This window comes from Myiozetetes cayanensis, unplaced genomic scaffold (assembly GCF_022539395.1).
Source record: "Myiozetetes cayanensis isolate MyiCay16 unplaced genomic scaffold, myiCay2020 scf19, whole genome shotgun sequence".
Lineage (NCBI taxonomy): Eukaryota > Metazoa > Chordata > Aves > Passeriformes > Tyrannidae > Myiozetetes > Myiozetetes cayanensis.
In genome coordinates, this window is record NW_026087400.1 from 2,262,556 (window position 1) to 2,290,054 (window position 27,499).

The following is a 27,499-nucleotide window of genomic DNA, read 5'->3' on the forward strand; positions in this document are numbered from 1 at the left end:
GCAACAGGAGTTAAGATAACTCATCACATCACATTTTGATTAACTGTTATCTTCACACACGTGAAAACAAGGCACAGCCTGTGTGGCAAAGAACAAGTGACCAGAATTGTTAGAATGAGTGTCTGGAAGAGCTGAAACTTGGAGGCATTCTGATTTTGAGGAGTCTGAGACAGACACATGGGGGAAATCCAGTTTTACCTCCATGATTCAGAGAACAGCAGCCTCAAGTGGCATAGGCACTACAATTTCTTCAGCATTTTAGAAGTATATGATACAATTAACTTTTGTGGCAAGAACTGTTTCTACTGACAGATAGAAGCTATGTTCTCAACAGGTATAATCACTAATACAACAGTGTCTGGGCCTAGGGCTCCTGTCCACACAACTGTATTGGTAAGAGATCGTGTCTCCTCATTCCCCTTGTACCTCAGAGACACCACTGTCTGCTTTCAGAGAGAGAAACCATGTTCCACTGGAAAACCACGTTGTATTTTCACTACACCCACTGAAAATACATCCAGAAGTTACACCAAAACTGCATTTTAAGTGCACTCCAAAACAGTGTCAAGAACCCAAGCTAATCTGTCTGTTCAGGGCAGGTGGAGGGCACCACAGAAATTCACATACAATCTGATAAACTAAACTGGGTTCATCACCCACTAAAGGAAGCAAAACCCAGGATTATGACAAACACATGACCCAAGTATTTAAAGAAAAGAAAAAAAGAAAAATTTCCTTACCCCTGGCTGTTTCATTTTCTGTAGTGCAAACTTCAGTAGATATGATAGCTGTTCGATGGTGAGCATTGTCATTGCTTTACTCTGTGTTTCTATGCATTCTGCCACTGTGATTTTCTACAGGTTCAGATTGAAAAAAAAAATTTGTCAGCAAATATTTCTAGGTAAATCCTTTTCCACTTAAACATTCTAGTATTCAAATGGACTGTAATAGCTGTTTTATACAGAAAAAGCCCTTTCTGAGGATGCAATGTAAGTACTTCAGATGCTTGTTTTACTTGGTTTTTGTTCTTGGTATGTTCATCAAAAAAAAAAAAAAAAAGGAAAATAAAAAAAGGAAAAGACCAGAAAATTATCTATCATCTTCAGGATCACACAAAGTAAAGGAGTGAATACATAAAATTTCCAAATACAATGTGGGTTCACAGCAATGTGAACAAGTGAGAAGGTCACCTGGGCTCTAATATAATAAGTGATCAAAAAAAAAAACATGCAATAAACAAATTTGCTTTCATTATAGATATCTGGATGCTAAGTATCCTCTCCCCAGAAATCTTTGGAGAGAAATGATTAAATTCTTCCTCAGCACCTCAGCAGAAAGAAACTAATAAAATACCCACTTGTTTATGTAGACCCTACAGTGCATTTTTTTCTGCACTGCTGAAAAGCTGATCAGCCCACTAGGAGAAGCACAAGTTAAACTAGAGGAAAACTGCAGAACGTTTTCAGAATTAGTGGTGCCTGACGAAGAGACCACCCTTTGAAACGGTGCTTCTCCAGAGCTGGAAACACAGAGGAGGCTGAAGACTCGTGGTAAGAAGGCAAACACAACCCAGGCACACACGGACAACAAGTGGTGAAGCAGAGCCTCTCCCGTACAAACTTTTCCGGTGCCAAAGAGGCGATACGGGAATAAACCAGCAACATTTCAGCACACACAAAGAAATGCGCTCCTTCCATCCCACTGACCTCACACTCTGGGCAAAACCAATCCCCCTCTGGTTCGGCTGTCAGTTTCAGACACTTAGCATGATAAACCCGAGGACAGAGTTCGCAGCAGAGGACTTGGCCTTCCCGATGACAAACCCAGCAATAGAAATCATTCCGTCCATCCTGCGGTACAACATCAACAGGGTCTGTGGTGAGTGGCTGCTTCATATAGTAAAACGGACCATGTCTTAGTTCTGACTGAAATGTAGGCAAGAAAAACAGGTTTGGTTTCAAAACAAATTTGCATTTTTTCGCATCGTTAACATTCATAAATATATAAGCAAACAGCAATTAACAGAGTCTGATTAACACGTATGCAAGCACAGTATCTTAGTCATCGCACAAAATCAGTCATAAAGGAGTTTACTTCTTATTCAGATGTCGAATGACAGTTTGCACTCAAGACCAGAAACAAATTTTTCGTGGCAAGTGAGGGCGTCGAGTGCAAGACATGCAGTCCAACAAGAGAGAGCAAACACTTGAAGCTTCGAGAAAGAAATATTGCTACAGAAGCCATTAGCTCTTCTGAACTTGGAATTTCACGGGGCTGTGCAAGCTAAATACTGAGACATTTAGTGGTGGCTAAACCTGGGACAACTGAAGAAGTTAGTCCTGGAACAAGGAGTAGAACACCATGCAAATCTGGGCTAGTTTGCAGCAGTTCACAGCTTTGCACCATGAAGCAAGCCAGCACCAATTCTGATTAATAAGGCAAACTGTAGAGAAGGGTGACAAAGGAGCGAATTCACATCCTGAGCAGCCACCTCCGCTACAGGAGCAGGAGCACTGGGAGGGATTTCATTCGTCATCTAAATGCATATCAAAATTTAAGACTCACAATCTCCATTGCTTTGCCTGCACTAGAAAGCAGAGTTAAATATGTAACCTGCATGAACTGGTCTTCCACTTGAGCCCGACAGCTCAGAGACGACACAGCTGATGCCAGAGCAAAGAAGTGAAGAGCCTGGGAGGGTTTAAGTAGGTCCACAGATACCTAAAGTTTGTTATATCAGCTTTGAAGAGCTGCTAACATGTATTGGGAAACTACATTCTATTTATTAACGACAAAGGAACTTCAGTTCTCTGCTTGGTATTAATTACAGGGGTGGTTTGCTGAGGAGGGCACAGGGGGAAACAATCCCGAGATTTCAGGCAGTTTGTCTGATGTAAAACCACTTGCTCATGACATCACTCAAGCATCCAAATGTTTGTAGTCTGCAAAACCATTTTGTTTGGTTCTCAGGTCGTTTTGCATGTGTCCTACATTCACACATCTGGAAGGTCTGAGATCTCTGGGCTGTCACAACCCCGTGTGATTTTGTACCTCTGGGGCATCCTGTACAGAATCAGTCACATGGGGCATAAATAATGTCACCAAAACCAACCCACATGCTACTTTGAACCATGATATTTTTAGATATCTGAAGTTAGAAAGGATGAGATCTAATTATTTGCATGAATAAAGGACCTCCAAGGAAGAAGTGACAACCCAGCTGAAGATGTTATATCTCCAAAAACACCCGGAAGAGGTATCATCTGCAGTTATCTAACAACGCATAATATTTTAGGCAAAGAAAGGATGGTACCTGTAAACATTCTGGTATCTAAAATTTCACACAAATTTCTGTCAGTTTTGGTGGGTTTCATTTTCTATTCTACAGGTGATAAAGCCTCAAAAGACACTTTGTTCCCACCACAGAAATGGGCAAAATGACACTTCTGTACTTTCTATATATATATGCACATTTAATCCTATAATATGACAAGACTTTCAGAAGGAAGGTTCTTTGAGACCTTGAGGAGTAAGTGGGACAGCACAAGGGATTAACTCCATTTCAGTGTATTACTACTACAACCATTCAAACAGGTACAAAGGCATAAAGAAACACAGAATGAGGAAGGGAATTTCCAGTAATTTCCAGTGTAATTTCCAGTGCAGAAACATGTTCTGTTTGCAGCTTTATGCACCACAGCTGTGAGACCAAAATCTCAATCTTGTATACGTGGAGATGGAGCTATGGGGCATTTCCTCCACTGCAGATAAAGGAAATCACCAGAAGAATTTAATACATATTCTGACTTTGAAGTAGATATGAGTAGTATGTGCACACTTTGTAAGATTCAAAGATTCAGCTTTAAGAAAAACGTAGAACCTGTGAAACTGTCCCACAGAAATCAGCTCAGAACATCCAAACTGAAGAGAAGTCCTTTTTTGCTGAAGCACAAGAAGAATCAGTTTTCTGTTCAAGGATGCTTACACCATTTAGACATCTATCACCTTATTTTGCCTAAGCCAAATTTAAGAAACGAAACAAAAAAAAGGTTCAGAGACTCAAAAGAGGTTTCCAGGGATGTTGTGGTACCTCAAAACAGATTCATCAGCCAATCAGAACCACAGCTATCATCTACATTACACTTGAAACATAACCTGAGAGCAAAACTTCACTCACATCTGCTCGGCAGTAAAAGGATCTCTAACAACTCCTGCTACCACACAGAGCAGAATTTGCACCTACTTCAAACACAACAATCTTCAGGCCCACTTCAAATTTGACATGCAAGACAATATGAGAAACAACTTGTGGAAGCTGAACGAAACTAAACAGATGATATTTTCTTGCTGACTTGTAATAAACACAGCAAATTAAGCAAGTCTGATTGGTTTCTCTTCATTATTTATTCTATCCTGTACATTTCAGGTCTGAGATACCTGGAAAACAGAAAAGGATTTACCGAGGGGAATGTATCACGTTCAACCACTGCAACTGTGTTTTCACATGTATTTCTAAATGCAGGAAGAAAAAGTGGAAATTAATACCCTAGGATTCAATTCCACTGTTTGTAAAATTATCTCTACGCTGCACAGGTAGAAGCTCAGACTTCAGTGGGGCATCATCTCCCCAGAAAACTTCCAGGATGCAGAGGAATAAATCCAGCCTGAAGTGAAGCTCAGCAAAAGCCAAAGTGACCTCAGTGCACTACTGCAAGCACATCTCCACATGTCAGACCTCCCAGTTATCCTGAAATAAAATAGGGTTGACACTGGTTTTCAAGGCCCGATTTATTCACAGGCATTGTTGCAGCACAACTGCAGTGATTAGGAATTTCATTTTCCTTCTTCACCAGTGCAATTGTGCCAGGATAATATCTAATGTGGATGTTGTTATGCCAGGAAAAAGTGCTTTTAAATGCTCACAACTTAATCCCGTGTTCATATGATCCTGGCAAAAAAAAAAATACAGTGACTGACACACAGAAGAACTTTGGAAAATACACAGGTATGTCATTGTTACATTAGACATGAAATAATTTCAGTAAGGCTGAAGACTGCCTTCATGTAATCTCCTCTAAGATGATGCAGATGCTTTATAGCATTTGCTATTCAAAACATAAAATTCTTTCACGTGCATCATACAATGAATCAGAAAGTGTCAAAGTCTTCCAGAGTCAAGTTCTTCCAAGGATTACAACAAATGCTGTCAATTCAGTATTCAGAAGTCACCAAAAATGAGGTTTCAAGCATGAAGGCTGAAAAGTCAGTGTGACCCACTGATTCACCTCCCATTGGTAGGAGTGGACATTGCCCTGAAGTTTAAAGGAAGGGGAGGGAATCTGCAGAGAACCAAGGATGGAGTTGACTTTTGTTAATAATTCGTAGTAGGACAGGACTGAAAGCAGATGAGGAACTTCCACTGACATTATGAGATCCTTCTCATCTTAGATATCACACCACTGAGTATTTCCTTTTAATGGTTTTATTTAGTAACAGCGATTGTTGGTTTTTTAATTGTTTTTACATTTCTTCATAATAATTCTGTTCAAAATTACATTTATTCTTTATACATCTTAGTAGCTTTGTGAAATCAGTAAGCAGGACACAGGTGGTCTTCCTCAAAAATAATAAAAGAACCTTCAAACCCAAATGATAATGTCAATTCCTACCCCCACTGCAGTCAAAAATTAATAACCAACTTCTTAAGAGTACAAGAATGGAGCTTCCTAAAGAGGAGTGAGCTCCAGATCAGTGGCCTCTACATCCTTTACTGTTTCATATTCCAGCATAACAAAACCATGACTTCTCTTACCTGCTCTTTATTATTACTGTTCAATAGACCAGGTTTCTTTTTCTTTTTTATAGGACTTGTTGATGCATCTTGTGGTGAGTGGCCATTAGAGGAATGTGGAGGGCTGGGAAATTTCCTTTTTTGTGCTGTGCGCTCAGCAGAGCCAGGATCTACAACAGATGCAAACAACACAGTTAAAGAGTGCAGACTGATGAAAAACATCCCAACAAGGTTATGGTTTGTCATCCAGGCTGTGCAAAGATTTTAAATTCATCTTTCTAAAGTTAAGAACATTCTCTCAGAACAAAATTTAAATGATTTCTAATGCTCAGCTCAATTATAAAGAACCTACTGATATTTTTCAAAAGAAACAGGTGTGTAATGAGCTGTAAAGGACAATCATAGAACAGTGACATGATCTTGGCAAAATACAAGTGGAAGTTCATCAGAGTTGGTTTAACATGTTTAATTTTTCCCTAAGCTTTTAATGCATGCAACAAACAGAACTACAGTTAAAACCATAAGGATCAGAAGTCATCCACACCACAGAGAAATAACTGAACCATCCCCAACACACAGAAGTGCACAGGAAAACAAAAAAACTCAGAACTGTGGGTTTCATGAATCTGGAACAGCTGCACCAGGCTAACAACACGAGTCATTGCAACAACTGCAGGAAAAGTGTCTGCCACCAGTCCTGTAGGCACAGCTGCTTCAGCAGTGCTGCCCAGCACAACCGTGGTGTCAGCTCGCAGGGATGCTTTTATGTTGGCAGAAGTGACAAACCTTTGGCAAAACACAGTTAAGCTGGTTTAAAGAAAAAAAAATGTTCATGTTTTGAGTTCTGACACTAGGACGGGACTTTTTTTCCTCCCCACAGACCACTCCCCTTCCACACTTGTAGGCAGCACTTAGGACCAGTTATCTCCTGACCAGTTATCTCTTGACCAGTTATCTCCTGACATGCCCTGGGCTGGATTCAATCAATATGATGTGTCTGAGGCCACGATTGCTACTTGATGTGTTTTGATTCAAGCAAACCTGCCTGCCACTCCTTTTAGCCCAAAATTTGGATTGATTCGACATTCCAGAGAACTGCCAGATAAAGTATGTCACCTGTATGTGTGTCTGCTTCCTCCCCTCCGTGAGCAATTATGACAGTACAAATCCTAGCACAGTACAACTCTGCTGACAGGAGGAGGCTCAGTGGGTTTGTCAGTTTAGCTGATTGTGCACAGAAGGTGGCAGAAGAACTCCTTGGGCTGGGATTTGCTTCCCATATCCCAAGGGAGCTTCGCCAACCCAGCTATGCTGGAAGAAACGCTGCAGCATCAGTGTCAGCTGAACCAAAGCCCACAGCTAAACCAAAGTGATCAAACCTAAAACCAAAAAAAGCTCTGAATTCTATCTTTTTTTTTCATGAAAGTAGAACAGAGCTTATTCAGCATGGGAACTGTTTGCACCCAGTGATCTGCAAAACCAGCATCATACCATATCTTTTCTCATCTTCCCATCACCACATTAAGTCTTTGTTTCTTTATTATAATTTGCAGTTCCCAACAGAGTCTTTCCACACATTACTAAAGACAGTCATAAGAAAATTACTCTCACTGTCAAGTGCTGATCATGCCTTACTCTTTTTTTCTCAGAGCAGGGAGATGAGAGAATTGTCTCTCCCTACAGCAAACAACATCCCCAAAGGACCTGCAAGGATGTCTGAGCCAGAGTTTCTCACCAGCAAATAAAGCCATTACTGTAACGCCCTCAAGAGACTCCGCTTTTATACCCTGACTGTACCTAAGCAGGGACAGCTTAAACCAGGAGGGAAAAGGACAGCATAGTTTTCTGCCCTTTGGCTTCCATTTCTTACCTCCAGGCACAAAATTGCCACCAGTGAAGCACAAGAGTTTCCTTTCAGCTCCTCAGCCCCAGATTGTGGGGATTATCAAGAAGCTGACTGTGACTCTGCACGCTGTGACTCAGCTTCAAGTATGAAAAAGAAAATCAGCTGTAAAGTTCCTGCCCCCCATGATGTAATGCTTTTCATTTTTAAATGCTGTTTCTTCCTAAATTAACTGATTCAATGTCAGGAAAAGGGTTAAACTGGTATTAGCTAAACCAGAACTGAATTACAATTCAGTCACAGTCAAATCCAATCTACACTTCAGCAGAAAAGGTGCTGATTCAATACTGACCCTATGAAATGGTTACACAAACAAAGATGCTTGGGTAAGTGATTTGAAAATCTACTTTAAGCAATGTAATTCTCCTCTGTGCTTCAGGAAGCCTGAGCATACAAGGGATTCTCAAATAAACTAGTGGTGACTCATAGACAACCTACAAAAACTGACCTGAAATAAACTTCCTTTTTTGCAACTGGCAAGTCATTTTCTTGAGGCAATGTAAGATGTAACTGGAAAAATTAAGGAATAGACAGGAAAACAGCAATGCACAGGCATCTTCTTTCAGATTTAGCTGTGCTAAAGGACCAGACCCATGTCTTTAACTATCACAGTGTGTTGCCAATTTACCGATCTGTGAGGGACCTAATAACACGAACAATCTTTTAATTCAGTTTAAGTAACAAAAGAATGGTAGCACCCACTTAAATCTTTTGAGTTATATCTTCCAATTGCAATCAAGATCAAAAAAAAAAGCTAAAGTTGCATTTTGTGTGAATTTCTTTCAACATCTCTTCTCCCTCCCTGGCTCTTGCAGCTGTGTGAGCAGAGTTTGAGTGGCTGAGCTGTGAACCAGATCAAGAACCTGATTCCTGTTAAAACAAGGAGAAAAGTTACTTTTTAACCTGAATCATTTTCCCGGTGTTGTATTACTTGAAGGAAGTGAAACTAATCTGAGAGGACTGATCTCTTTTGTTCTGATTTAAACTCTGCAATAACTTGGTGACTCCGTTACCTCAGAGTTGGATTCCAGTTTCTGCACCAGAAAGGAGCAGCAATAACTCGTGTGATCTATGACAAGCAAATATTTTTTATTTAAAGTGTTTGATGAGCAAGAATGGTCTCACTTCTCACTTGTCACCATCTGGCACATACCCCTGCCATCTCTCTGCTCCTTCTGAACTCCTTTCACACCCTGAGCACCTCAACCTGAACCAAGCCTCAGATAAGCACCAATTTGTGCACCCCCACAACTTTCCAACTGAGAAAGCTGAGATCAGGAGCAGTTGCTCAGCACTCGGTTAATAATAAGTAATGAAACGTCCTGTGTACTAAATGCAGGGCATTACAGCAGAATAAATTAACATTCCATTGATAAACCACTTGCACTCACAAATTCATTTGCCAAATTAATTCGCCAAATTTACTAAAAAATTAAGTTGGCCCAGCAAGCTTGGTCTTCTTATTTCTTGACTTCCTGTGTGATTTTTGCTTTCTTAGCACCATTTCAAAATTCTGCTTCCAGCTTAAGTGAAGAAATAGACACCTGAGATAAATTTTTAAACTCTCATTAAAGGATACCTAGTTTGACATCACAAGGTTAGTATTAATTGGTCTGTGATGTTACCAAGGTTGTCACTAAGCACCTATGAGTGCTCTTGCAAACCACCCATTGGGGAACAAGAAGCTCACCTGAGCTTCACCTGAAAATTAAAATCTTTGTTTTAGTATGCCATCATGTGATTAAAGCATTAGTAACTAGTGCTCCTAGGAGACAGACTAAAGCACACTTAAACCCTAAAGCAACTTAATTTCACACTTTAGGGCGATTTTAGAGGGACAGTTTTATGTGATGGCAATGCAGTTTTCGAGCAGATAACCACGATAATGGTTTAATACATTTTAGCTTGGGAAAAACTACAAAAAAAACCCAAACAAAACTATATTATTTATACCAAGGATCTTATCTGGCTGCAGCATATGGAGCACAGACCATAACCAGACCTTTTTATGCTCTAAACATTGCCAAGTGCTGCACTGTGAACACTTCACAGCAGTGATTCCTGACAACTCACTGAGAAGTCTCGTTTTTCTCAATGGAAGCAGGTGCCAACTCAGAAAATGTCTAAAAGTAGGATGTTGTTTTCCTTGCTTTTCCTGTGATGCTCAAACGTAATTCTTCTTGAAAACAAGCAACATCAACACGCCTTACTGTCAGAACACAGCACAAACTGCTAATTGACAGTGATGTCTCTTCTTTCTTTCTTTCCATACACCTTTTTTGGGTTTTTTTCTAATTTAAAAACTTATACTAAATACAATCAAAGCAATTCCAGACTAAAACCATAATGAAATCATGTCTACATATGTATTTCTAGGCAACTCTTATATTTGCATTAGTTTCTCTACCAGTAAGATCTAAGTTAAGGCTTCCCAGCTCCCCTCCCACAGAGAGAAAAAGGGAACAAATTGTTTCTCTAGCACTGTTGTTTGTTCACCCAGGAAGCAAGACGGTTTGGAAAACTGATATGGACTAAAGAAATAAATAAATAAACACTTAAAAATTTATTTCAGCTGGATGAGCACAGCAACAAGTCCCAAAGCTGAAAGCTGCCAGAATGAAGGAAGAGGATGGAAATGTGGTTGACAGGAAGGAGGATGCCAGCGTGGCAGGTCTGACCTGGATCACAACGTGTTGCCTTGGTGTTGTATCCTCAACACAGTGGATGGCAAGGCAAACAAGTAAATCAGAATTACAATACCTCACGATTTTAAAATTCAACCTCACAAAAAGTGAGGCAGTCAAAACAAAAGCCTTCCCCAAAAGTGTGGAAACTGCAGGATAAAAGCTTTTACTGTCAGCAAAAGATTTACCCTTCTTTGGGATAGGGTATATCTGGTGAATGGGAAGTAAATGTTTGCATTTCAAAATAAAATACAGACAATAAAAAAACTGTCTTAACTCCATTAGGTTTCCTATACTTTCATTAGTATTACTTATTCAAATTCTGTACTTAATTTTCTTTTATTTTAGACACAAATTCTATGAAAAATGAGCTGGTTGCTGCTTGTAGAGCAGAACTTTTCTGTTCTGGCCATTTTCAGAAACACATTTGTTTAAACAATAACAAAAAGAAAATTAAAAAAGTTTTTCAATATGATTAGTGACAAAGATGGAAAGATTGGCAGTCATTTTGGTTTTCCAGGAGCCAGCAAAAGTAATGTATTTTTTCAGCATTATTTTAGTCTCCCAGGAGATATCAGTAAACTGAGACAGAGCTACACCAGTGAATTTTCTGTAAGTAGCTTTTTGATATCTTAATGCAAGTGGGTCAAACATGCAAAATTCTGAATAATGTTTCCAACTAGAAACACAGTCAACTGTTCCATATAAGTCAAACACTCAGCAGAAGTGTCACTTAAACAGAGCCAGCCCAAGGCTACTTCTGTTAACATTAATTCCCCAATGCCACAATATGCCTTTTATTATGACACCCAGAGTTCTGCCAACATTTGGTGAACCAAATCAAGGAATTAAATTTGATGAAATACAACAGAACAAAAGAACGAAAATTTAATGAACAGACTTTCATGAAGAATTCATCTGATGGCTGTAAGAAACAGCTGGGCTGGCTTAAAAAAGAAGGCAGTGTGAGAGAAGGTACAAGAAAACAAAGGTGACTGAAGACTTCTTAAGCTGTCACTACTCCCCAGAAATGTGTATCTATGCCTTCAGAAGGAACAAGAATGAAACCAGAAAACTGACTTCCACCCAGACTGTCACTCCTCTCTTCTTTCCTCCTTCTCAAAATCTCTGAATGCCTGTACTTTAAAATGGTATGGAGAGTAATCAGTGAAGAAATCTGCAAGAAAACATAGCAGTACTAACTCCAGTTCAATTTGACAGAGCAGGTTTCAATTAATAATTGATATGAATTCCTGAATTGTGAAGCCTCCCCATTAAATTTATTTTCCTGAATGGTCATGAATAGATTTAATGATTTTTCAAATCCACTACCTATACTACAGCAAGGTTAATTATCTTCAAAACACCTAACAAAATCATGGATAAATCTCTCAGAACTTCCACTCAACTTTGAGCCATTTCAATGTTCTGCCAGAATTCTGAAACATGATGCAACTGCAATCAACCACTAAAGCCCTGTTTACATTCCAGAAACATCAACCGAGGTAATTAACCCAATCCAGTTGCCTAATGTAATAAATGAGCAGAGGTCAGCCATGGTTGTGGAAATTCTGGTGAACTCCTACTACAGTTACAGTTTTGATAATAATGGCCAGTCTTCGCGAGCGAAGATCCGGGGAAGGTCTTTCCACCTTCCAGCCTGCGCATTGGATTTTTTAGGTGAGACACAGTGTGCGCGGAACTGAGCCCACCCTTTAATCCTAAGGTTCATCTGCCGGGGCCAAGCGAGCTTGGACGGTGGCAGCGAGGTCCTTAGGACGTAGGTGGGTTGCCTTTAAGGGCTAACGAGCCCCACCTGCCCGGGAGTGGCCCTGACCGGGAATCGAACCCGGGTCTCCGCGGTGATAGCGCGGCGCCTTTACCACTAGACCAGCAGGGGCTCCAGTTTTACACAAGTATAAAAAGACACTGTTACTTGTTTCTTCACTGTAGGGCTTTTTCCAACAACTTGCAAGGTAAGGAGCTGTGAGGTGTGGAGAAGCTGGAGCCTGGCTGTGGGGGAATTGCTGCCAGTGAGGGGAGCCCCCAGGACCAAAGCCTTCAGCACCAACTGCTGCAGTGAGAAAGCTGTAAAAGTCACAATCCTCACCATTAGCCAGGATATGATTTTATGCCAAGCTAAGACCATCTAAACCAGCTGTCCCAGCCTTGTCCAACATCTGTTCAACTCCCCAGTAATCAGGTTCAGGGAGACAAGTAGGAAGAAAACCACATCTATGTCCAAGTCCTTAGCTGACTGAGGAGTGGCAAAGAGGCAGCAGAGATGTAAAGGCAGTGTAAGAGATGTGTGACTGACGATGGGTAGAAGAGAGTCAAAAAGCTCCTTTTGACTGGGCACTAAACAGGGAATGGTTCCAGTACTAGGCTGAAATGCATGAAAACCTACATGGAAGTCACAGCCCAGTGGAGAGTTCATTCTGTCCAAAGAGAACGGGTACAAGTGGAGGCAGAACTGCACCAAACAATTATGTTTGTTATTCTGCTGTGCAACCACAACCTGGAAATGCTTAGGCATTTATCCAGAAACCTTGCAAGCCCCATCTTGAAATATTTAATAAACAAGGTTAAAAAGTAGTCCACAGGGCTGGAACAGAAATACAGCAAGATGTTAATGTATCATACTCAGAGGACAAAATATAATAATATTCTAATCCACGGCACTTCTCCTTCATCAAACAACAACTCTGTTGGCTCCATTTCATGTTTTTGGACTCTGCATTCTCTTTAAGCTGTTGTTTCCCAATTCCAGTTCTCAGATGACTTGCACCTTCTTGTTCTCATCAAGAGAGCCAGAGCATTTTAAAACCTTGCCTTTAGCAAAGCTGCACATGTACAGCTTATAAGCAGCTCTAAATTATAACTGCTACAGTAACTCTACTCCTCTTCCCTTTCCCCCCTCATCTGTCCCCATCACTTTTTGCAGACAGGCACTTTAGTGTATTAGTGGGGTTAATGAGTTCATGATTCAGGCAAAACCGGTACTACAAAAAATGATCAGTTTTCTGCTAGATCAGCTGCTTGATACAGCTGATTGTGCAACAGCAGAAGGCCGAGGAGAAGAGCAGAGAAATGCAGCTGAAGATAAACCACAGGGCTGCACAGTCCTGACCCCAGCTGTGCACTCACTCTTGTATGTCCCATCATAAAGTAGTAATGCAAGCTTTAAGCTCTGGTTTCATGACAGCCTAACCCCATCCAAGTGCTTGCTAACAAAGCCCTGCACTTCCTGCACCCATCTGGTGTATTCCTGCCCTCTCTCTTAGACCAGTTCTGGCAGTCTACTGAGCTGTTTCAAAGCACACTAAGCCAGCAGAAAACTGTTCATGTTCTCTGGTTCAGTTAGCTTCCTGCCAGCTTAGGTGTGGAAGGAAGTGGACAAAACTGCTGCACCGAGCAGCTTGACCAGCTTAGGCTGCTTTGAAACCACCACGTCACTCAGAGCCGTTCAAAGGCCGTGTTAACACCCGTGTCACAGATTAAACAATGCACGGTTTGGTTCAGCCTAAACTCAACTGGAATCGATTTACAGCAATTAAACTGCTTGTACCAAAACAAGAATGCTCATGAAGAGGTCTGCAGCAGGCTAATTGGTTTTAAAGCAATTAACTTTCTTTTCCTACAACTTTTCTTTGGACGCAGTCTCAAATGAGCTGCAGGAACAAGAGCAGGGCAAGTCGGGTTACAGACTTGCAGCACATCCGCTTCTCTAGGCCCAGTGTGAAGTTACACAATAACAGGGATTGATCTCTTGCACAGGCTTCTCAAACCACCAAAAAGAAACAAACAAAGCACAAAGAGCTGTGTGCTCCCCTTCAGGGTAGTCTATGCAGGGTCAACTTCCTCATCTACATCCTTTCTCAAACACACAAGGCAAAACTCTGCACAAGAGAATTGCTACAAGTGGAGACACTGCTGCCACTATCCCACTAGTTCAGAACTTCTCTGTGTTTTTTTCTGCCTAACACAGAGTATTATAAGTTTTAAAATTCTGCATTGTAACTTTGCTGCAGAAACACTGCACTGAACTGACAGAGAAACTTGTCTCAGTCATTTAACAGGAGTCCAGGAAGATTCATTATACCAGGCCAGCTCTTGGAGATGACATTTATAGTTCTTTTACTTTCTGTGAAAAACTACATATTCAACTATTATAGCTCTACCACTAATCCACAGGTTAGGCCGCATACACAACAAAGTGAGATGGCTTACAGGCAAGTCTCAAGATTTCTTTACAACCCACACTGTTCACTGAAAAAAAATAGAAATCTGTAAGGGCTTGCAGTGGGTGGTTATTATTTTTGTCCTTAGAATGGTGCTGGTAAGGGTTTTATCAACATACATGCCAAATTCAACAAATCAGCTAAAGCAAATCTGTATCTGGTTTAATAAATATCATTTATCCTATTAGTATTCTTCATGTAATTTAACCTCTCTTAAGTTTTATCTCTACTGTGGTACCGTACAAAGGCCACTGAGACCACTCCCACTGGTATTTAAAACACGAAGAGTCCTCCTACCTACTGCACTAGCGAGTGGGCCAAGGTCTTTCTAAAGAGAAATGAAGGCGAGATTTCATGGGCAGAAAAATGCATCTAATAACCCCCACTGCCTCTTATACCAAATTCTCTATTATCAAACTCTTTCACAAACAAACTGGTCACTACAACAGCAGAAAAATGCTTCAGTTTTGAAGTTGGTTGGAGAGTTCAAGTGGCTGGGATGTGACAAGTACCACAGAGGAGGTAAGTGGTGGGAGGGCAGAGCTGGGAGCTTACCCCACTCAGTAGCAATTCATTAAAGCAACAAAAACATTTACTTTCTGCTGGCTTAGAAAACTGAAATACAGAGAGAAGGAAACACCAAGCAGTCCAATGATGGAGACTGACATGCAAGACCAGGAGAGCAGGGAGAAAAGGACAAGACGAAGGGACAAAAGGAGGAAGTGAATCTTTTCTGAGGTGCTGGATCATATGAACCATCTCATATAACTGTACCATGAGAACTGAAACAAGAAAATCCACTGTCTGTTAGGGCAAATAAGACCTGAATTCAATGTTATAACCACGATACAACCACGAATGCAGATGATCTGTGCCACCCTTTCAAGACAATTCCATCTGCACGTTTTGGAGTTAATTCAACTTATGACCCCTGTTGTGTCAGAATTTTAAAGGGATGGTAGTAGCTATTGCTGCTATTTTACAGAAATGGTTTCCAAGTAAACTCAGCTGCAAAGTACTGAAGGAGATGGACAGGCAGCTGGCAGTGAATTACAGTGAACTGGAGTAAACAATTCCATGTGAGTATTCTGACTGAAGTGTCCCCCCACTCCAAATGACAGTGGGAATATTTACACTCACACAGGTGGTTACAAATTTAGCTTTCTTTATACTGAGAGATAAAACTTCATTTGCCTGTAGTAACTCATTCACAGGAAAAGCACCAGAAACCAGGACAGAAATTCTCAGACACCTGCAATTCCACCAAGTTTAATTCATGTCAGGAATGGACACATGAATGCCCATGAAATACATACTGCTCAGGGGACTAGTTCCTGTGCAAACAGAAATGCTACTGTGGTTATTTATTCTTAGAAAAAAATAGGATTCTTTTCTGTAGGAAATACTACCTTATTATTTTTGCTGTGCTACTACCAGCACTATTTTCTCCTACATAGCAAATCTAAAAGTACTTTAAAGGAAGCCATGATAAGTGAGATAATACAAGAGGTTGATGGTTTTTCATAGTTTAACCTTAGTTATTCACAAATCTGAAATAACATTGAAATATGTATGTGTGTAGGTTTGATGTTTAATGAAAACCAAGCAAAAATTGAAACACTTCCTAACACACAACAGTCATTGTAAAAAATGCAGTGAATCTTGAGCCTTCACTCAAGAGCAGCTTCACGACACAGTCTCAGTATCCCGGTTTACAAACAGTTGTGGGGTAGAACCAAGATGAAACACTCCTCTTACTCACCTTTGGATCGAGTGGAGATGTCCATCCCCTCCACCACCTCCTGCTCTGCCTTTATTTCCTCTTCAGCCAAGCTGCAGGATTCAAAAAGGTGAGTTAGAATACTCAGAGACTGTACTGTTCTCATGTCTAACTTCCATCCGCGAGGGTCAACGTAACACCGTCAAACACAACTATATTCAAATTTCTGATGAAATGAAAGGCCTGCTGTTTGCCAAAGTATACACTGATGACACACGTTGGGAAACAACACAGGTACACATATGTAACTGCAAGTTACCAATCACAAAAGTCACATTTTCATACTAACAACAGTCTTGTAACATGTGGTGAAGATTATGGCACTGTGTGTATAAATTGCATGTGTGTGAGAGAACAACAGGAATTCTCTTCCCTGGAGCTCCTAACCCAGGATAAACTGTGTGGACAGATGCCTGCCAGCATTTAAATGTTCATCAGCATTCGTGAACAGATTAGTTGAAGTAACAAGACTTAGCAACACAGAGCAACTTGCAAAATTAGAAGCTAAAGTGCAATTTTAAAAGCTATTACATAAATAATGTAAAGGATTTTGAAACTAGACTACGTAACAGAAAACTGAATATTTATAATTTATTGGCAATACAATTCCAATAATTATTAACCATAACAAAGAGTAAATAGTACAGAGTTGTTACCACTCAATCTTAACATACTCAGTTTTCAGTTGCTGCAGGCAGGATTGAATTATTACAAACTACATCCGACATTCTGATCACACTTTCAGAGTGATGCCACATAAGAAGGCAACTCAACAAATTTGACTAGTTAAGTCCCTTTGGGGAAAGAAGGTGGAAGGGAGAGGAAAAATGAATTAGAATGAAGATTGATTTACACACCAGTTTTGGATATCTGGCTATGGTAGATGCGAGGTAAAAGAAAACATACAATGTTGAAGTGAACCCAAATTCAAAATGATACACAAACAATGAGGTTCTGGTGCCTCAAGCAGTTATCACAGTGTTCACCAGAGCACAGCAGCCATGGGGGATGCAGATCCTCTCCTCTACAGTGACAATTTACTGCTCAGTCTGCTCATGGAAGTTTGCTGCCCCTTTTGCACTGACATGGCAGGTTATCAATTCCTGCTGCTATGGAGTGGACTGAGGTTCCATTCAGCCATCCCAGCTTTAGGGACAGAGGCCAAGAGGACAGCCAGGGACCTTGGCTTTAGCCACTGTGTATAAATGTGCCTGAAACTGCTCATCAGAGCTCGGAAACAACAGTGAGGACTTGGTTACATTTACATCAGAGAAACTCTTTAGCCTGACAAACAGTTTATATTAGCAGGAGTTGTGTTAGGGGTGTAAGTTAAAAGATATTCCTAAACAAAGTAAAACTTAACAGCAGAAGGACTTTTTAGTCTGGTCTTTGACAAAACTACTTTTAATTAACTATTAGCTACTGGGGGTTTGGGTCGCACTTCCTTTCACACTTCTAAAACAATACAGTTATGTCAGCAAAAAATTTAAATACAAATTAACCAAGATCAATGTATGAAAACCCCAAAGCTGAGAAGATCCATGAATTCCAGAAATCATAATTCTCCACTTGTCATTTGTATAGGGAAATAATTTACAAAGTCACAAAACACTGAAGGGAGGTTCTGTTCTACCAGCATCCACCTCATGGTCCACCTCACGGACTATTCTGATCCTTTCAGGAGCAAGGAAAGGCACCCATAGGACTAAAATCGGGGTAAATGTGTAGCACAGTTGACTGTAGCACAATGCATCTCAGATTTATTTTGCATGGGCAGATTAAATGCATAACATAGCTGACCATCCTGCAATGCTCACCCATTTACTATGCATGGGCAGATCAATTATCCTGCACATTCGCTACACCCTTTCCCAGGGGCCCCCAGCAAAGAAGAGCTGGCAGTGGGCTACAGACACCAAAACATTTCATGCACCACTTGCCTCTGCCCATTCCTCTCCTAAGCAATGGGAAGGGATGGGCTCATGGGATGGGTTCATTGTTCTCTCCCAATGCTGCATTGTTTGGTTTTTTCTTCCCCTCCCTCTTTATAAAATCCTATTTCAATATCACCAAACTGTAACAAACCCCCTATTTTTATAAAATCATGTATATCTGATCATTAATGCATACAGGCAAACATGCAATCATACACAGGAACTCTGTCAAGAGTGAAGTCATTTGGCAGTGCACATTACCTGCTTCTAAAATATGGATCCAGTTTCAGACCCAGACTAGGACACACAAGTCTTTACAAGACTCAAGTTGAAGACTTAAGATCATTTTACACAGCCTGCTACTAAAAGGAATGGCTTCCCCAACCATTAACTTCATGTTCCAAGAAATCACATCTATTTTAACTGAGTCAGTTCTGTGATGTAGCTCCCTGGGCAGTTGGACATGTGGAAAATGGGAGAGTACCACACATGAGGATGGGGGAAAAGGGCAACATCCTTTTAGTAGCAGCTGACATTTAAGTTACAATAAAGCAATCATCTTATTCCAGACTCATCCAAATCCATCAAGTGCGTTTTGTTCAAATCACAACCTCAGGGGAACATGATACAACAACAAAGATACAGTAGTTGCTCCAAGTCAGTATTAAAATGCAGAGTTGTACATGAATCTTGGATGAGAAATGGGAGTGGTGGATCAATACAGCAACACCAGAGCAGGAACTGTTCCTGCCTCCCTGACCAAAGTACCAGGGGAACTTGCAGGCTGACTGAGGATGTTCTGTGCCCTGGGCCCAAACCCAGCCCTTCAGGGGGTTCCAGGGCAGGATCCTACGGATTAGTTACAACACAGGAGGGGTTTTCAGCTCTAAATCTGTCTCTCCCCACACAACGAGCCTAATCCAGGAACCTGAGCCGTCACCATTTCGAGTGTTCTCGCAATAGATCTACAGAGGCAAGAAAAAGATTCCTCATGAAGAGTTCCAAGATGAACAAAGTATCTGAACCACATCTTTGATACACTGAATCATAGAACAATAGAACAACGGTTTGGGTTGGAAGGGACCTTAAAGACCACCCGGTTCCATCTCCCCTGCCATGGGAAGGGATGCAAACATCACAGACAAGATGCCTGAAGATGGCCTTCCCAAAGATCTGACCACTACAGTCACCACTGCCACCATTCAAACAACGTCACGTTGTGCAAGTCATTATACATTGCAGCAAATAAAACAAGGTCATCTTTGACACCCAAGTCCGTAAATACATTATAACAACTCACCAGCAAGTTTACAGTAACTTTCCTAAAGCTGACCTTTGCACCTTATAAAGCACAAACTTCCAAATGCAGATGTTTCGTTAGCAAGAGATTTCCAATTAAACAATTCCAGAAAAACAGGTCCTAAATCAGAGGTACCTTACTGTTACCCACAACAAAATAAAAGGAAAATTAGGACCAGCAGCAAAATAATTATGAACAAACATATGGCTCTATGGAAACAGCAACTGTGTGATCAAGTAGACTATTCTGGAGAGTTTTATTTTGAGAATTCATTTTTGCAGGGCTCAGAGCAGTTATTTCAGCCAGCATGCATTACTGTCATGCAAGTATGAATGCAATGGTCTGAGGCTGCAGACCAGAAACGATACTGGAATATACTCAACTAAGTACCCAGATGAATACAATAAATTCCTGAAGTCATTCTGAAAGCTGCTCTTAATTCCTCATTAAGGTGAATGAACACAGAGGAACGTGTTTTAAGAGCACAACTGAAATTTAAGCTTTGCCAGTTTTCCTGTCAATTGAACAGAACACCAATTAATCATTTAAAACTTCCCTACTCATACTGACAAAACTTACAACAACAACAAAATTGTCTTCTACAATGTTAAACTGATTTGTTCCATACAAATCAGTTTAACATGTCTGAAGGAGGGTAGAAGGGGTGGAGGTTATTCCTTTGGGGAGAGTTGGGCACAGAAAGAAAAAAAAAAAAATAAGGATTGCAAACATACAAGACTTATTGGTACTTAGGTAAAAACAGAAAAATAACTTACTGCCTAACTTTTAAATATGTTCTCTACTAAACTGAAGAGAGGGTGAGTTTTTTTAATATAAAATTCAGTTTCTCAAATTTCACACCACAGAATAAAATACTGGTTTCTCTGTTTAGGAAAATCAGCCCTTTACTAACAGTAGTACTTACCTTGAAAAATGTCCATATACAAGAATATTTAAACCTGCTCTAACCTATATTAACTACGAAGAGCAATTAGAAGTTGCAGATGAACTACTGCACCTTGACATTTAACCAAGAAAAACTGACAGATATGGAAAACCACTCGAAACAGCTAATGCCCACATACACAATCTAGATTTACATCAGGGAATAACACATTAATTCCAAATCAAAAACTACGTATTTCTGGACTTAATTTCCTTTTAATTAACAGAAAACAAAACAAAAGCCAAACCCTGATTTAAGACCATAAGCACTAAAAACTGAGTTTCATCCTTAAGATAATTCCTGCCTCTCCTACATCACATTTGTGAGCAGCAATTCTAACTAATGATTTCCAAAAAACCTTGCATTCAATAAAAATTTAAAAAAAAAAAAAAGGAAAAGAAAAAAATATTAGCATGCCATTGCTGAATAAATAGCAGCTTTGTATAAGCACTCACCTATAACAGTCTCTTACTCATCGGTAGCTATGCTATTTATGCAGGGTTCTTAAAATGGCGTCTGCCAGCACTGCACTGCCTCACTCCTGGACTGGAGCTAAAATGGGAGCACTTTGTTCAATACCAGGAGCTCCTGTTTACACAGCAGGGCAATATTCAAAGCAAGCATCTAAATATCAGAAATGGTAAAGAACGACAAAAAGGACACCTGACATCCGAGTGTTTAACTGAGAAGGCACAGGAGAGAGGGAGATTCGTGAAGTCACAGGTTACTAAGGAAATCACTCAATTTTAGCTTCGCCCTCCGGTTTGAGCACCTCGTGTTTTACGTTTCCTTTTGTGGAATTCCCTGCAAAATGCCTCATTTGTATTAAGCAAATAACATTTTGTATTAAGCAATTAACATGCACAAAAGGCTTGCTCACATTATCTGTGCACAGCAATGTTTAAGCTAGTTACCTCTGATAACGGGCAAATAAATCTATTTCTCATTTAGAGAACGTTTAGGTTCTTTTTAAAACCTTGCTCTAATTCAGTGTCCATTCAAAATAGCTGCACAAAAGAGAAAAATCGGGGGAGGGAGGGAGGGAGATCCTTGGTGTCACACAGTCATCTTTAAGACTATAAACTAAACAGCTGAGGCCCAGGCAAGGCAACCAAACAGCTACGGATTTCAGAGGCTAAAAATATAAATTGAGATCAATCACGTTTGAAAGTAAAGGGTTATGCTGGCTAAATTAAGAGTGTTAACATCCTGTTAGAGGATGGTTTTAATCTCACAGTGTGAAACACAGATGCTATGACAACAGGCAGTAAAGGGTTAACACCATGACAGACAACTCTCAAATAAACGAAACTCAGTTCCTATGAAGCTGTTGCTAAATTAGACTTTAACCCATGAATACAAGGCATGTTTATTAATAAATATATTTAAAACACTTTCTGCATACAATTTAAAGGGCCAAGCTTGATGGCCTACTATGATGGTTTCCAGTCTACAGCCCCTCCAAGCCAGTGAACCACCACTAAGGGGTTTGCAGGCAATCACCAAGTAAATCAAACCTGGTCTAACAGGCTTAAATTCACTCTAATGGGATTCACGTGCCCATGGGAAAAACACTGGGGAGGGGGGTCCACAAATAACAAAACTTGAGAATTGCTGTCTACTACACTCTACGTGAGGAAAGGTTATGTTCAAATTTCAAGATATTTAGGAAATTCAAATTAATACCCTGAATCCCATACAGAGAAGAGGAGAGCTTTTACTGAGATTTATAATCCTTTAACCAATTATGCTGGAGTGGTACCATTACTATGGAAAACTGACCATGACCTATCACTTTTCAGCTACTGGATCCACAGGGCCAGTAGCTGAAAAGTGATACAGTACAATACACTTGAAAACAAAGCAAAAAGGAGAAAAAAAAAACAAGAAAAAATAAAAAACCCACCACACAAACCAACAACAAAACAAAAACTCAAGCAAAAGTGATATCACAAAATGGAAGACGGCTCAGGAAGATGAGCCAACTGAAGTTTATGGACACTGATCCAAAGGGCTACATTTGTAATGTAATCTACCTATTAATGAATTTTGAGCATGAAGTTCCTTTTATTTCATGCTTCCTTAGCAGCCACGTAGATTTTCTGCTACGTTTCAGTACTCCTACCTAATGGGGGGGGTGGTGAATGTCACATTTGGAGTGTTTTATACTCCGCATTTTTTTCATTCCCAGTATGTTAAGTAGTGTCATTTGTTTAAAGAAATTACTCAGCTTTTCCCTAGCACTATTTAACTTCCAACTAAAACAGTTTGCCTGCAAAGAATGTAGCCTGCAAAAGGCTTTTAAAAAGCTACTGTTTTCACCATGATTTATAATCCAGATCACTCCTTTGTTTTCCCCCCACTGCATTCTTTGTCCAGTTAATTACAAAAGTAACTGGATGTTGGCACTAAATAATAATGGCTAATCATATTCATCCTGGGCAATTCAAATTACTCTTTAGTAGCCAGAAAACTTACAGTGCAATTACATGATTAACTGCTAGTTATATTAGAATAATGGCCATTTGCTAAAAGCTGAATAAACCTCAGCTACATTGCTTCATACATGTCCTGTCTAATTGTGATATTAACAGGATCCAGTCCAGCAAAATCTTGGGGAGAAAGCATACGTTCTTTTTCCCTGGGTCTGTCACTCAAACAAAAAACCCACATTCCATTTCTGTCCTGAACAGAAAAAAACCCCCAGCTTTATAAAGTGCTGCTTTATTACGCAATCTGGGAAAAGCGAGTGATAGCACCGTACCTTGACAAAGCACCAAAAAAATACATGAAACTCTTCAGCTTGGCTGAATTTGCCTTGCCTAGATGGAACAAAGATGGCAGAAATTTCCAGAAGGCCCTTCTCAGCCCTGCCACCGCAATTGTCAATCTTTAACCTGCCCGCTGCAGCAATTGGCTCCGGCGCTGGCGGAGCCGCGCCATTGGGCTGAGCTGCAACACAGCGCTGCTGTCCCTACCTTGCCTCAGACATCTTGCTGCAATGCAGACATTTGTGGGTTGTTGTTTTTTTTTTTTTTCCTTGCGAACTATAAAGGAATTGTATTTGCGTGATTAAAAAGAGTGAACTTTTTTAAACGGGCTCGCGACGCCCCGTTCCGTGCCGCGCACGAGGGCAGCTCAGACAAATGTGCGCTCCGCTGTCAGCAGCGCGTCTGGAGGTGCAGATTTGAAACAGATCCTGCTTTAACAAAACCTGGGGGAGCCATTTTGACACGGGCTTTCTGATTGCAGATCACTTGCTCCTGCCTCCTCGCATTAAATAAATATTATGTTGTTCGCTCTTCGGGACTGAGAGTGAACTGCTGATGTGTAGGAACTGCTGTTAGGAAAATTATGGCCGAACGTAATTTTTGGTCATTTAGCAACTGAAGAACAAAAAACCAGAATAACTTCTTAGCTGTGTCAGCACTTTTTGTGTATGCTGAAAAATGCACTAAAATTGCACACGAAAACGCTATGACATGAAATCCACTGGTACCCCAGCAGTGTTTCAGGTTGCAAACTGAACTAGATATTTTTATAATCTAATCCTCGGGGATGGGAGGAGGGGTGGGGGGCCCAGCTGTTAATCAAAGTAAGACAGTCAAAGTAAAATACTCATACTGGTAAACAAGGAACCAGAGGTAATTTGATATGTTACAGAATGTTATAAAATCCATGGCAAGGGTCTAGGAAATGTGCATGTACTGTGGCTCAGTGCAGTCATCTGCAAAGCTAGCCTAGCTCTCAGCTCTTCCCTAAAATCATGGATGCATGTGGACTGCTAAAACAAGTGCAAAAATCACATTAAAAGCACAAAAGCGCATCCTTCCTCTGCTTTTGTAACAGCCCTGGTGATCACTGAAAAACAGCTTGTTCAAACAAGCACGCAAGTGCTACAATTAAAACCTGCATAAAGGGCACAAAATGTTCTAAATTAGTTATAAATCGAGCAAGTTTGTCTGAGATTACCCTTTGTATAGTATCAGAAACATATGCTCATTAAGCATTATTTACTTTACTTCCTAAGGTCACTTCGTTGCTGAGAACTAGCACTTTCATCACACTGAAAAGCCCAAGGAACGGCAAAAATGCGCTTTACCCTGCAAACACGGTAATTAATGATCTATGACCAAACAGCAAGTACAATATCTTTCACTGGCCTGAGGTAAACAGGAAGTAAAAGCTTCAAAATTTAGAGACAAATCATTAAAAAAGCCAGTGCATTCAAATTAAACAGCTTACACGTACAAGTCCCTTAAAATGGATGCTAAGCAAATCTCATTTTTTATATGGCTAACCACTAACATTGCTTCATCTACTGCACTAGCTGACCCAGTAAAAACAAAATGTTTGGAAAACTATTAAAAATGTTCAGAGAGTAGCATGCTGCTTACTTACCAACTGTTCAAGCACTCATCTCATTTTTCCAGTTAAGAAGATACAACAGGCTGGCAGATTTGGGAATTGATCAAAAAGGAATTTCTTGAAACAATTACGTAGCATTAAACCAAAAGTTAAAAAAAAAAAAAAAAAAAGGAAAAAACCCAAGAAAGAACAGCATGTACTACTGTCATGAACCACACATGATTTTATATCTTCTGGACTCCACAACACAGAACTGTGGCTGATACAATACAAAACAAAAAGGCACAGATAAAAGGTACATTAGTTTATTTGAACTATGTAAAACAAGAAAGCTAACAGTTCAAAAGCATTTTCCATAAAGCATCAGATTTGTAAACAGATGCACTGCTGCATTTTACTGAGCAGCACCCCATTCCCAAAATCTGCAGCACAAAAACTCCCCTTTAAAGGAACAAAATATTAACCATACATTGTCCTTCTGAAAGAGAAACGCGTTGTATTAATTACTCCTGCAAGAGAAAAGGTTCAATAATCATTTCAAGTTAAGATAAGCTGCATAAAAAACATGATGCAACAGCACACCACCACCTAGGCCCAATATCTACAATCTGCCATTAGCACTTTTTGCTGATGCCTAGGTTTTCAAAAATCCCACATTTTCTCAGAGATAACTTATCTTAGCTGTTCCATTCACTGTTTAGAAAGGTAAACTTGCCTGTTCTTCTGTCTGCCATTATCCCTGCTTGACTCCCTGTAGGGCAGTTAAATGCATCTGCTCCCTAGCTTCCATTTTCTCTCCAGCAGGCATGTGACACAACAGACAATAGTGCTGGCAAACTGCTCAGAGACAGAAAGCTCCTTTGGAATACCAGGACCTTGATAAACTCTAAAAACACCATCCTCCTGTGAAGAGCTAGGTATGCCAAGGCTTTGCCAGCCTGCAAAACAAAGCTGTGGCTAATGGCTACTAACCATGTGACCCAAGAAAGCTAAAAATTTTAAACAGTTCCAACTCGATACAAGTGCCTGTGGTGTGAGTTTTGCACGAGAAATCACGGAGAACCACGCTCTCAACCCACAACTCATAGGCCTCAGAGAAAAAGCAAGGTAAAAAGCAAGGCTTACCTCTGTGGATGCATTGTTAACACAGTGTTATGTCAATACTTATAAAACATGGAGGACAGGCTCTCAGTACTCGGGCAGGGAGGGCTTGGCACTCCGGCTTGATCATCTGTCTGCCGCATGAGAGCCGCGCCCGGATTGGCCGCCGCGGCGAATCCGAATGTAAAGCGGCGGGGGATTGGCCGAGACACTTCCTGAGCGATTATCTTTGTGCGGCTCCCGGAGCAGGAGCCATCCCGGGCGCGGGGCAGGCCGGGCGCGCTAGGCCCGGGCCGCCCGGCAGCGCCTCTCGGAGCCCCCCGGGCCGCCCTCCCCACCACACCGACTGCCCGGCAAGGGCACAGCGGGGTCCGCCACACTGCCCGGCCCCAGCCGATGTGCCTCGGCACGGCCGCTGCTTGAAGGCGCTCTCTAAACCTGGAGGAGGGAAGAGTTCGCCCGGCTCGCAATAAAAAAAAAAAAAAAAAACAACCAAACACCACACACACACAAGGAAAAAAAAAAAACCAAACACCGCAGCCGTCCTTTTGTTGTTCGGCGCTGAGTTCGCTTTGCTGGTGCCCTCACGACCAGAGCAACACTTACCCAAAAGTGAACATGCTCAGCGGGGGGACTGAAATTAGTGGGGCTCGGAATTCACAGAGAAGAAGAGTTCTCCTGTTCCAGAATTTAAATATGTTAGCGTGTGCCGCTGCAACCGCATACCTACACCGTGATTTCTCTAGGTAAGCTGAGCCTGAGTAGGGAAAACGAGGCTCAGACGGGAAAATTCACATCTCTTCCCCCCCCCCCCCTTCAAAAGAAGCTACTGTGGAATAAAATCGCCTTGTCGCGGAGGGGCTGCTGCCACTCGGCGTGTGCCCTGCCCGTGTTTAAAACGCTGCGGAGCCAAACCAAAAATACCAATGTCACCCCAGACACCGAGGATCCACAGTGTCTGTGTCCCCCTCTCCCCACCCCATCCACCGTGGCCCCCACCTCCCGGCCTGCTCGGGGCTGTTACACAAAACTGACTTCCTTAGGAGCGGCTGCAACCGCAGTTTCCTGTCCGTTAACCCTCTAGGACTTGGTGCTTTTTAAGGTTCCACGCGGGCCCTGAAAACAGAGGTTTTTCTCGACGTGGCAACTTATCTGTCTGCAATTCCTCCCCCCCCCTCCTTCCCCCTCGCGAAAGCACGGCGTCTCAGAGGGGTTTTGCTCTACCTTTTTATCTTCTGCTAAAATGCTGCGAATGGTACAGAACGACAAAAAAATAATAAAAAAAAAAAACTGGCGTGTGAGCCACCAGTTTGATCTCGGGCCAGTTCCCAAGCTTTTCATTAAAAAAATGGGATTCTCTTCTCTTCCCTGGTGCAGTGAAAGTGGGAGGGTTTATCACTGTGCCAGGAAGGAAGAAAGTCTTAACTCCAGATGAAGATTTTAAAGGTTAA

At 41.0% G+C, this 27,499-nt stretch overlaps 1 protein-coding gene across 1 annotated transcript in view; it reads right to left on the reverse strand.

Moving 5' to 3' along the window:
• Positions 1–26,375, reverse strand: part of ZMYND8 (zinc finger MYND-type containing 8) — a 47,367-nt gene extending 20,992 nt beyond the window's left edge. The window contains 5 exon segments of the mRNA XM_050313754.1: positions 741–854; positions 1,707–1,925; positions 5,813–5,961; positions 16,382–16,452; positions 26,073–26,375. Of these exon segments, the coding sequence (XP_050169711.1) occupies positions 741–854; positions 1,707–1,925; positions 5,813–5,961; positions 16,382–16,452; positions 26,073–26,086 (567 nt within the window). The 5' untranslated portion in view covers positions 26,087–26,375.
• Between the last annotated feature and the right edge of the window lie 1,124 nt (positions 26,376–27,499).